This window comes from Spinacia oleracea, chromosome 1 (genome assembly GCF_020520425.1).
Source record: "Spinacia oleracea cultivar Varoflay chromosome 1, BTI_SOV_V1, whole genome shotgun sequence".
Classification (NCBI taxonomy): domain Eukaryota; kingdom Viridiplantae; phylum Streptophyta; class Magnoliopsida; order Caryophyllales; family Amaranthaceae; genus Spinacia; species Spinacia oleracea.
In genome coordinates this window covers 112362307-112374731 of record NC_079487.1, presented here as the reverse complement: position 1 = coordinate 112374731, position 12425 = coordinate 112362307, and the positions used below count along the sequence as shown (strand labels likewise).

Below are 12425 nucleotides of genomic sequence, written 5' to 3'. Positions count from 1 at the left end.
GTTTAGAGAACAAATACGGTGGGAAACCAACAAACATATAAATCTAAAGTACATAGAAGCATGCAACTACACAACAAGGTAGGCATTGAGAAGTGAGAACAAGACAGTGCTTGGTCACACATACACAAACAAAAGACAATACTGTAAAAGACAAAGAAAAGGATAAGCAGGATGAAAATGAAGAGCATTCTGATTGAGACCTCCGATAATAAAAGGGTGTGATTATTTTGGAATAAAGGGAATATCGCACATAAAAACCTAACTCCATATAATAATATGACGGCAAAGTCTCACATCTAACAGAACAAAAGACCACCAAAGTAAATGTAGGGGCTTGAATCTAGAGGAAACAACAAAAAGCTTCAATGGAAAGGATGAACAAGCCGAGCAAGCTGGGACGTAGGTTACTATTGTTTCCTGCACCATTTCATGGCCATCTATACCCAATGCTTCATCTAGCAACTCTCCTACACTCCAAAGGTTTCTCCATTACCATTATCCAAACTCCTTATAATCCTATAAATCCTACCCATTTCCCACACTTCATCTTCCGTTCCTTCTACAACAGCTTGCTTGAGTCATATTCTAAGTCCCCTCCACCTGATTCTTTTGCTGTCTTATCTGTCATGAATAATAGCTGCTCAGAACCATTCCGAGATTGCTTGTCTCAAATTTTGCACGAGGCGGAAGCTGCTGCTGCTGCGGACAAGGATCCTATTGCGGCTCTGATAGCAGATCCAATGTGGAAATTTGCTGGCTCCGTCGCTACAAGCTTTAGCCTTCCTAGGCTGGTGCTGAGGACAGGTAGCATGTCAACTCTACTGCTTTATTGTTCCCTGCCTTCTATACGAGAAAAGGGCTATCTCCCTCCACAAGGTAACTTCAAAGTTCAAATCTTGATATCTATTCTTTCCCTAGATATTGTCTAGTCAGAAGGTCGAACTCGGTTGGATTTTAGGAAAAAAAATTTCAAGAGATTTTTGCCAGATGCCTGATTTTCTACTTCCAATTTATTGATGTACTAAACAAAAAGTATATTTGGCACAAATTCTATCGTACTGTACACCCAAGTGTACCTAAAGGTAGGTATACTCAATGGCTTTTCAGCTGGTGTACAAATGTTATGTGTAGATAGGAAAGATAAGGATGGAAAGAAATTGTATGTGTCGAGCTGTTTTACTAATGATTACTGAACTTTAAGTCATTATATTTCTGTCAAATCCTTCACCCCTCTCTCTCTTTTTCTCAAGCATTTCAGATAACAGATTAGACGAACTACTGCCAGATCTTCCTCCTTTTAAAGTCAGGGACCTTCCTTTAGAGTTTACACATGACCTACTGGAAGCTCTAGTCCAAGAAACCAAGACTTCACAAGGAATTATATGCAATACCTTTGAGGAACTAGAAGATTCTTCAATAGCTAGAGTACACCAATTCCTTCCAATCCCAATCTTTCCTATAGGTCCCATGTACAAACACTCACCAACTTCTGCTGTCAGCATATGGGAGCAAGACCAAACTTCCATTGCTTGGCTTAATACCCAAGCACCCAAGTCTGTACTGTATGTGAGTTTTGGGAGTGTTGCAGCAATGAGCAAAGCTGAATTTCTTGACCTAGCCTGGGGATTGCTTGAAAGCATGGTGCCTTTCCTATGGGTAGTCCGCCCCGGATTGATTCAAGGGTCAGAAGCCAATGACTCAATGCCAGAAGGCTACCTTGAAATGGTGGGTGAAAGAGGATATATTGTCAAGTGGGCACCTCAAATAGAGGTTTTATCCCACCCAGCTGTTGGAGGGTTTTGGACTCACAATGGATGGAACTCAACTTTGGAGAGTATTTGTGAAGGAGTACCAATGCTTTGCCAGCCTATCTTTGCTGACCAGGATATGAATGCGAGGCTCGTGAGTGATGGTTGGAGGATAGGATTGAAAATGGAGAAGGCCCTAAAGAGGGAAGACATAGCAAGGGAAATACGAAAACTGATGCTGGAAGAAGAAGGTGCACAGACAAGGAGCAGAATCACAACTTTGAAGGAGAAAGCTACACTTTGTCTCCAGGAAGGTGGCTCTTCGAACAAAGCTATAAAGAGTCTTACCAGCTACCTACTATCGTTTTAATCATCTCTCTGTATCATCAAATATTGGCATCAATCAATCAAAGCTGAGGAAACTTGTTGGATTAAGAACACTGGAACCTATTCATAAATCCAGAAACCTGAAGCTTAAACAGAGGAAACAAAGTTCCATATCAATCATACAGTAGAGTCTGAAACTTATTCATGAATTCAGAAAACTGATGCTGGAAGGTAGTTCTTTGTGTCGCATTTTTGAAGGAGAAGGCAGTTCTTTGTGTCAAGGAAGATGGTTCTTCATATGTATCTTTAGAAAGGCTTAACAGCTACCTACTACCATTTGGATTCATCTATCCACTGTATCATTGTTTATTGACATCAACCAAATATAGGTGTTTGTCTTTTGATTTTCTTAACTCTTGATCCCCGGAAAAGAAGGCTCTTTATCTCCTCTCAATCTCCCATACCTTCTCTCCAAATTGCTAATTACACACACTGCTAGTACCGTACTGGACCATGTTGAGGTTAAAATCTGAGACGCAGCAGACTCGGTAACAGAACAAAGACCAATGGAAGAGTTGAGCCATAAATCACGTGCTATATAACATTAAGCAGTGCACGATGCTATACGCAAACATGTATGATCTCTTCTCCATTTGTCATTTTCCAACCAAATTTCAATAGGCAAATTTCAAAAGCAGTGTGATAACACGTACCTTGAAAAGATGGTTTACTAAGATTTCATATTACCCTCATTTGACCCTTCTAAGAAAGAAATACATGGTTATGTATAAATACTGATTACAGTGAAGCTTTGAATTAATATCCTAGATATTAACCAACATTCCAGAGGAGGGAGAAGCAGCAAACTAAGATGGGTTTAAGACTACTCCTTTTTCCTTTACCATTTCAAGGCCATATAACACTAATGTTTCACCTAGCACTATTCTCCATTCAAAAGGCTTCTCCATCACCATCATCCAAACAAAATACAAATCTCTTGATCCTACCCATTTCCCGCATTTCGCCTTCCACTTTCTGGATGATGGCTTTACGATGTCACATCTGCACCAAGCAATATAATCACAGTCCTAGCTTCCCTTAATAAAAACTGCTTAGAACCATTCAGAAATTTGTTGTCCGGCATTTTAAGCAAGAATGCTGCCACACAACAGGAGTCCATCGGTTGCCTCATTGCAGATCCTGAGTGGTTATTTGCTGGGTCTGTTGCCAGTAGCCTCAGCCTTCCAAGGATCATGTTTGGTGTGTGCTAGCATGTCTACCTTTTATGTTTATCAGTCCCTGCCATCTCTCCACAAACAGGGCTACTTCCCTATCCAAGGTACTAACCTCAACATCTTTGCTTCTCTTAAATCTGGTCCCGCGAGGCTGGATTTTGTCTACAGGGCTTTAAATGAATTCTTTTAAGTCTGAATTTCTTTTGTCAGCTTGTTACTGAACAGAACCATTCAGAGTAAAAATCTGGTATCACTGTATCAGCATAAAATATGGGTTAAGGTTTCACCTCAAATATGACTTTAACTGTTACACACCAAAATTTTAGGGATTGAAAGAATATTAATGGCCTTCTCAACTTTGATCACAATAACTAGACAACATCAATCATATACCGATTTTGTAAGACACTAAAAACAAACGGATGGAGGTCATAAATAACAAATGCTGATTAGAAAATTTTCTATCCATCTTTAGAACATTCCCTTTCTAACACTCAATAACTTTCAGACACTAAATTCAACAAATCAGTGCCGGAGCTTCCACCTCTCAGAGTCAAAGATCTACCTCCAGAGGCAGAACATAACCTACTGGTCAATATAGTAAAAGAGATGGAAACTTCTCAATCATCTGCAACTCATTCAAGGAGCTTGAAGATTCCTATATAACAAGAATACACCAAGTCCTTCCCATCCCCATCTTTCCACTAAGCCCAATACATAAGAACTCACCAAGTTCTCAGGTGAGTATATGGACACCAGACCATACTTCCATTTCATGGCTAAATACACAAGCACCCAAGTCTCTTCTGTATGTCAGTTTTGGAAGCATTGCAGCAGTGAGCAAAGCTGGTTTTCTGGATAGCCTACGGATTGGCTAATAGCAAACAGCCTTTGCTATGGGTGGTTCGCAACGGGTTGATTGAAGGATCAGAAAGAAAATGATCCACTCTTGTTGCCAGAGGGTTATATAGACATGGTACGTCAAAGAGCACACATTGTCGACTGGGCACCTCAAAAACAAGGTCTTAGGCCACTCCGCTGTTGGAGGTTTCTGGACACACTGTGGATGGAATTCAATCATGTAGAGCACTAGTGGAAGGGTCCCAATGCTATGCCAACCTTGCTTTGCTGACCAAATTATGAACATGAGGCACCTAAGTGACAATTGGAAAATTGGTTTGCGTCTAGAGAAGGGGATGGATGGGGGAGATATAGAGAGCACAATCAGAAAACTGGAACAAGAAAGTGAAGCAATGAGAAACAGAATCACAGCTCCGAAGGAAAAGGCAATTCTTTCTTTCATGGAAAACGGCTCCTCGTACAAATCCTTGGAAAACCTCACTAGCTGCCTACTAACTTTTTAGTATACTTATCTATTGTGCCATCGGGGACAACTTAATTTTTTCAGACAAATTGCAAGAACAGAATATACCTACTAAATTTGCAGAATGAAGAACAAAATCCGAGCAGCATTTAACAAGCCATTAAAGTAACATATGTTAATACACAACAGGAAGTTAGCAATGATTAACTCCACTAGTCACTACTCATTCATAACATCTTATTTTCACTCGTGAAAAGCAACTAAGATCGAGGTACATGCCACCTTCAAGAGGCAAATTCAATTGTCTTTGAAACAAAGATAAGAAAAATGGATTTGAGATTGGTCTTAATTTGCATATCACAATACTATTTTGTTGTATAAGCAACAACTTTGATCGTATGTTGAAGCACACTGATTTTACTTGCATATAGCATCATAAATTGAGGAGAAAATAATACTCCTTTGTACATTTGTACTCCTTCTGATTGTATATTCAACAATTTCAACTGTATATTTGAAATCGTCATATTCTTGTTTTTTTGTCTTCGTAATAAATTTTAACTTACCTAAGCAAATGCAAAACTTCGACCATCATTGTACAAAATATAATTAGACTTCTATAACTTGCTGTGTTTTATCAAAAGTGCCATAGTTTTTGTTATGCCATCATCCAAACCGTGAGGCTTTCTCTGGTGGTGATGTCAATTATATTTCTCTCTATTAGAAAGAGACGCTAAACAATCAGGACAGAAAGAGTCTTCTCAACTTTCTAACAGCTCTTAACACCCCTTTGGCTTCTCATATTTAAAAGGGGTGTATTTTTCTCTTCTTATTGGTACAAAAAACTTTTCATATCTGCACCTTCTTTTACTGATAAATTTAGAATGTGATCTGTATTCTGAATGCTATAGACTATATTGGTGACCAACACCACCTTTTCCTGATTATCACAAATAAGTTTATACAAGTATTCTTATTTTCTTAGATTGAGGGTGATATGATGAGACATACATCTTAATAGCTATTTGTGGTTTTTGAATTATCTTCCCAAGGGAAGTTACTCCAAAATGGCAGTATACTATTACTTCTAATATTGTAAATAGGTGAGGATAGCGTGCTAATAATAAAATTAAGTGTAAATGCATCTAAAATAATGTAGATTATACATAAATGTTGTTTAATTCACCTTAAAAATAGTATTACCATAGAATACTATATGGAGATTAGGAGAATTAAATGCAGGATCAGTTGATAACTACTAAAAGGCAATTAAATTTTACCCGTTCTCCAGAATGTTTCTTTTATTATTATTGAAGATGACCCTTGTTTAGGCTTGTTACTAAGTTAGTAGTAACTGAATTTCGTATCCTCTATGTTATTTCAGGTTTGACAACAAAAATTGTTGTTTAACGATTGAAAATAAGTCTTGTCTAGACTTGTTACTAAATAAGTAGAAAATGAATATCATGTTGTCTATGTTATTTCAGGTTTGACAACGAAATTACAATTAACAAAAGACAACTAACATCAACTCACTCGGAAAGTTGGGTACCACTAATCAACCTCCACAAAAAGAATGGTCCTAAAAAGCATGAACCTCGTAAATTCTTCTCAAGTAACTCTTTCAGTTTGGTCTACTAAAGTTTTCAAAACAAACTTTTCTTCCTCCAACAACTAATGCTCTCTAACTAGGGTAATTCAACAAACTGATACTAAACCTTGAGGTGACAAATTTCACAGAAAAGGAATGTGGATGAGGAACAGATCGATAACTCTAACTAGCAGTAGCACAATGGCAAACGGCATGGCAGCAGAAAATTCTTCTTCTTGCATGTGGACTATTTTGCCAAAAGGTTTATCAACCTAACATTACCATCTTAAGCAAGACATGTAGCATAGAAAAGAAAAGCAGATTACAGCCATTACCTTTTAAGAAAGTCCGCACGGCTGAACCATTCTGTATTTATGCCAATAAAAGGCAGCAAAAAAATCTACAGTAGGCAGCCAGCACTAAAGCACCAAAGCCACCAATGGAGAAGCAGAAAGAGAGCAAGCTCTGTTGCAGAGTGGTATTATTTCCACAGCCATATACAGGCCACATAACCCCAATGCTGAACCTGGGAAACGCCCTTCACTCTAAGGGCTTTTCCATCACTGTTATTCACACCCATTTCAACTCTCCGGATCCTATTGAATTCCCCAACTTCAACTTTCACTTCATTGAAGATGTCCTGTCAAAAGCTAAAACGCCTTTGTCAGGTTCTTTGGATACCATAACTATCCTTAATAAGAACTGTTTGGAGTCTTTCCAGAATTGCTTATCCCAGATTCTGGAGGACGCATTCAAGGACAAGGAGCCAGTTGCATGCTTGATATCAGACCCTTTGTGGGAGTTTGCAGGGGTAGTTGCTGACCAACTCAACCTCCCAAGGCTGGCGCTAAGAACTGGCGGCCTGTTGGCTTCCGTTCTGTATGAATCATTGCCACTACTGCAGGAAAAAGGCTACTTCCCCCTCCAAGGTACTTCCTGATTACCTAAAAAACACAAAACATCATTTTCGATATATTCATTAATCAAATTAATATATCAGAAAATCTGTAACCAAGAGACATTTAAGAAATGAGAAAAGGCAATCATTTCAGTGTAATAATAAGGATTTTATTAATTAGCTCTTTCTCAGTTCTAGTAGTAAAATTAACATCAAGCCAAAAGGTGTATAAAACATGAGTTTTGGATTGGAAGCAGAGCCTAGCTAGCTATGCATGCACACACAAGTGTTCCAAAGAATTAACACATAAGTCTGAGACTTAACTAACCACCCTAATGAAATGGAAGCACCGCAAGTAAGCTTACACAGATCAGAAAAGAATATAGCGCGCTGAAATTGTCGTATTTCATTCACAAGAATCAGTCTTTGTTTTTCTTCATTTCTTGTAGTGTCATGTCTTTCAGATACTCAAAAAGAAGAACCAGTGTTGGAGGTTCCACCTCTTAAAGTAAAAGACCTTCCTCCGGAGGTACATCATGATGTATTACTTAGCATGGTTAAAGAAACCAAGAATAACTGTCAGGGTATCATCTGCAACACATTCAAGGAACTTGAAGGGTCAATACTGGACAGAGTTCGTGGAAATTTTCTTGCTACGCCTATCTTCCTGATAGGTCCACTACACAAAATCTCTCCAACTTCTACGTGTAGAAAAGTCACTCAAGACCAAAGTTCCATAACTTGGCTAAATAAACAAGCACCAAATTCAGTACTCTATGTCAGCTTTGGAACTCTTGCAGCAATAAGCAAGGAACAATTCTTGGAAGTGGCTTGGGGACTGGCCAAAAGCCAGCAGCCCTTTCTCTGGGTGACTCGACCCAGGCTGATCAATGGGTCAGAGAAAAATGATGACTTGTTTCCAGAAGATTTTTTAGAGATAGTGAACAGGAGGGGCCACATTGTCTCATGGGCACCACAGCAACAGGTTTTGGCTCATCCTGCCATTGGAGGATTCTGGACTCACTGTGGGTGGAATTCAACCATCGAGAGCATTTGTGAAGGGGTACCCATGATTTGCCTTCCATTTTTTGGCGATCAAAAGATGAATGCTAGACACATAAGCGATGTTCTGAAGATTGGATTGCAGTTGGAAAAGGAACTTGAGAGACAAGAAATAGACAGGGTGATCAGAAGATTAATGGTGGAAAAGGAAGGCCAAGAGATGAGAGAAAGAATAACTGCTTTGAAAGAGAAAGCAGAGTGTTGCCTCATGAAAGGAGAGTCTTCATATGAATCATTTGATAGACTGATTAGTCACATTTTATCATTTTGTGGTGTTGAAAAAATGAGGAGTTAAATAACCTCAGACAACGTCAGAGAATCAGCAAATAAATGGTGGATCATGCACCGGATCTCGTTTATTTCCCCTTGACATAGCGTCCCTATGTATTGTATATGCAACTAGTTTTTCTCATTTCAAACAGAAAAATCAAAATATATAGTTTCTCTCTTCAACTCCACTTCCTCCCTCTGCTCTCCATGCATCTTGCTAGTCATCACTCATGCCCATCGTTTCTTCACTGCTTTAGAAAGCTGGACATGTCTTCCATAGACCTTCCATCAAACATTTAGCAGAGCATCTACATACTAGACATACAATCAAATCAGAAGAAAATTAATGGAAATGGTTTGTACAATTGTACACTTAGACAACTTGCTACATTATACAGTTGCAGTTTGTTTGCGAGTTAAAAATGTTCTTCAGAAACCCTTATTAATAAATTTGTACATTATGGTGGTGGTAAATCATTTCTGTAAATACAAATGTTTTATAAATAAAGACCATTTTCCTTTTACCTGATTCTTGTGACGCCCCAACAAATGAGCAAGATAATGGAGTGGCAGAATTAGGCCTACTGGTCCCACGAATCACTGAATTCAGGAATTTGACAGTAACTCCATAATGCAATGTGTCAAATCTGTCAGAGACACAAAAACTAACATGATTTTTTTTTTTTTATAAACGTATAAAAGTTACTCCGTAAGTCCGTATTGTTTGTTATTTGTCCCAAAATGATTATACTTTCGAGAAAAGGAGTTAAAACCTTTACAGTAACGTTTTTAGGGGGAAAAACACATTTACTGTTTTTACTTAAAATAAAATTAAAAAGCATATGTATGGTTTTGGAATATGTATCTTAAGTCAATGAACCGGACTGATTTTTATTTGACACCAGCTTAAGAAAGCACCAGCAGCAAACCCCAAATCCTAATAATACAACTGAACATTCAACACAAAGAAAACTCCACAAACAAATCTTGAGGAATTAAACAAAAGTTCCAATGGAAGAAGTAATCCAGCAGAGAAAGCTAAGCCGTAGAATACTACTAGTACCTGCACTTTTGACAGGTCATATAAACCCACTGCTTCTTCTAGCTACTCTCCTCTACTCTAAAGACTTCTCCATAACCATCATCCAAATCCATTACAACTCTATAACTCCTGTCCATTTCCCACACTTCACCTTCCACATCTTGGATGACAGTTTCCTTGATACCTATATCAAGTCTCCTGATGCGGACACTTACACAGTTCTATCTACCATGAACAATCGCCGCACAGAACCCTTTTGAGGTTGCTTGTCTCAGATTTTGCTCGATGCTGCAAACCAGGAGCCTAGTGCTGCCCTGATTGCAGATCCTCTATATGCGTTTGCTGGGCCTGTCGCCACTAGCTTTAACTAATGGAATCAAACTATACTTCTTTTGGATTTTCCTTATTTCATTCCAAACCGAGGAAAATGTGCCATAAACAAATTTGCTTGATCAAGTACTAAAATCGAGCAACAGCCTACTAATCTAGTACTCAGGATCACAGCTTTCAATACTCCAACCATAACGAAATAGCAGTCTCATTGTCTCAAACCCTTCGTAATAAATGTAATACGACATAACACTATTAAAAGATCCGCTGTAATAGTTAGATCATTCTCATATTCTTCGCGCCAATCAATCTGAAGGTGGCATTTTGGAAAACCCAATCATAAACAATTGCAATTTAGGAAACATTATAAAATAGCACTTCATCACCATATGACCATATGTAATTATTATTTATCAACGGAGGGAGTAGACGACAATCACAATAATTCAACAAAATAATAAGTCAGACGAGTATAAAATTGATATAGTGCGGAGTAGTATGTAACATTTGTTAGTGATAGCTTTTCAAACAACATAAAAACAATGGATATAAAATTAAACCTTCATTTACCTACCTAAACGCAATGCAAACATTCGCAATCAATTTAAGAGTTAAATAAATCAAACACAGAAAATGGATTGGAAATTGATCTAACCTAACCAGGTAGGTTAACTGATTTTGATTTCAGCCTTCTCCATTAGGGGCCTTAATTTCCTTCGCATTCCACAAAATGTAAGGCTCCGGCGTCTTTTCCCCATTCAATGACAGTGTTTAAGAGGGCGGCGGTGATGAGAATAGAGGTTATGGAGGGTTTGGCAAAACGTCGGAGATTATTAAGTTTCCGAAATTGGATGAACTGAAAACCGACGGTCGGCGGGGCAGAATTTTACGATTGCCGTGCCGTCGCCGATTTACCAATTGGGTCCCAACCAAATGTTACCAAAAAAAAAAACATTACAGTTAATTTACGGATTTGTCCTTGATTTTTTTTACTACATAGAGTAAAAGTGGACTTTTATTTTTCTTTATTAGATAAGTAAGTCACGTACTTTTTTTTTTTTTTTGGTAATAAATCAAAATAATTCATTGATAAAAATTCATACGAAATCTGCATAAAGATTTAAATCTAACAAATACATAATAACAAATAAATCAAATAAAAACTTTCTTTCACCATAGCTACGATCATAGTATATCAAACATGATTTATATCGTTGTGATTTACAGCCTTGTTCGGCGAGGGGTCTATAGATCTGTTGAAGCCATGACAAATATGATTTATGTCTGATTCATCTGATTGTAGTCGAAAGATTGACCTCCTCTTTGATCCCGCACAAAGTTTTACCAAAGAAACAACTTGAACTAAACTAAACAAAAAAAACTTAACTAGAATCAAACCCACCATAGGGGTACTTACTATTCTAACAATATGTAGTTTATTGAGATGTAAAGCAAAAACATAACAAAATTGAAGAGAACGGGTCAGAAATCACCAAATTTTCGAAGAAATTTGGCTATTTCCGCCCTAAAAAACTCTAGCTTTTGAAAACCCTAAAAAAAGGAGAGAAGAACGGGTCGGAAGTCAAGGCACGTACCTATGTACTCCCTCCACCCATTTTTATTATAATTTTTTTTTATAATTATCACCTTATAAAGTTTAGCTTTTCAAACTTATCATTTTATAAAATTTATTTAAAAATTACTCCCTCCGTCCCTTAATACTCGCACCGCTTTTCTTTTCGGGTCGTCCCTTAATACTTGCACCGCTTCTATAAATGAAAATTTATACCTACATTATATTATTTCTCACACTTACTTACTAACCCCACCTACATCCCTATTCCCTACAAAAAATCATTTAAAAATTCACACCCCCACTCACCACTCCCCAAATCTTACACATTTTCCACTAACTATATTAAAAAAAATACCCCACTATCAACTAACACCATTAAATTAATAAGTCAATTCAGATGTCTTAAACTCCGCACCGGTCAAACCGGTGAGAGTATTAAGGGACGGAGGGAGTACTACCTTAAATTTATCTAAAATTTTAAAATTATCACCATTTAATAGAAATCGTTAAATTTTATGTTAACTGGTGGTAATTTTAAAATTTTAGACAAATTTAAGGTGGTAATTTTAAAATAAAACTAACCATCTTAAAAATAAAATAATTTCAAAAGGCGTAATTTTATGCTTTTAGTACTCTATATTGGATATTAATCTTGTACCGAGTAAAGCGTAATTTTTTTTCCCTACATCTTGCGTATAATTAATACTCATTTTGTGTGCTACTAATCTTGAAAAGCGAATACTACATTTAATTTTAACGTATATATGATGCATTTTAGTACTTTGTATTTACTTGGATCTTGAAAAGTGAATATTACATTTATTACTTACATCTTTACCGAATAACGGTTGCAACTGTTATAAATATATTGTATTGTGGATGCTCATTATACCCCTTACATCCCTATCCTATATAATATATGTATGTGTACATATTATGTCGATTGGTAGAAGATCATTACCGTTAGTTTCTTTCTTCAGCTCTCCCATTTTCTCCCTATTTTCATAACACGTTATCATCAC

At 37.3% G+C, this 12425-nt stretch overlaps 2 protein-coding genes, 1 long non-coding RNA gene and 1 pseudogene across 3 annotated transcripts; 3 read left to right on the top strand and 1 right to left on the bottom strand.

Annotated features, from left to right (window-relative positions):
* The first annotated feature begins 244 nt into the window (after positions 1-244).
* Positions 245-2488, top strand: LOC110785508 (UDP-glycosyltransferase 76B1). Its single transcript, XM_021989959.2, has 2 exons — positions 245-876; positions 1259-2488. Exons 1-2 carry the CDS (start codon positions 366-368, stop codon positions 2116-2118), a joined length of 1371 nt encoding a protein of 456 aa, XP_021845651.1. The 5' UTR covers positions 245-365; the 3' UTR covers positions 2119-2488.
* A 141-nt stretch (positions 2489-2629) lies between these two features.
* LOC110785453 (UDP-glycosyltransferase 76B1-like) lies at positions 2630-5172 on the top strand (annotated as a pseudogene).
* Positions 5173-6664: 1492 nt separating this feature from the next.
* Positions 6665-8638, top strand: LOC110785464 (UDP-glycosyltransferase 76B1). Its single transcript, XM_021989900.2, has 2 exons — positions 6665-7154; positions 7588-8638. The coding sequence occupies exons 1-2, from the start codon at positions 6665-6667 to the stop codon at positions 8478-8480; spliced, it is 1383 nt and encodes a 460-aa protein (XP_021845592.1). The 3' UTR covers positions 8481-8638.
* LOC130470281 (uncharacterized) lies at positions 6823-10791 on the bottom strand. Its single transcript, XR_008930292.1, has 3 exons — positions 10483-10791; positions 8981-9102; positions 6823-7169 (listed from the first exon to the last, which is right to left on the bottom strand). It is a non-coding gene; the product is annotated as an uncharacterized lncRNA (long non-coding RNA).
* Positions 10792-12425: the final 1634 nt, after the last annotated feature.

What these genes read in the sequence shown, in the direction of transcription:
- LOC110785464 (XM_021989900.2), top strand. Translation starts at nt 6,665, where the DNA reads ATGGAGAAGCAGAAAGAGAGCAAGCTCTGTTGCAGAGTGGTATTATTT. An exon ending in AGGCTACTTCCCCCTCCAAG is followed by an intron (nt 7,155 to 7,587) that starts GTACTTCCTGAT and finishes CATGTCTTTCAG; the next exon opens with ATACTCAAAAAGAAGAACCA.
- LOC110785508 (XM_021989959.2), top strand. Translation starts at nt 366, where the DNA reads ATGGAAAGGATGAACAAGCCGAGCAAGCTGGGACGTAGGTTACTATTG. An exon ending in GGGCTATCTCCCTCCACAAG is followed by an intron (nt 877 to 1,258) that starts GTAACTTCAAAG and finishes CAAGCATTTCAG; the next exon opens with ATAACAGATTAGACGAACTA.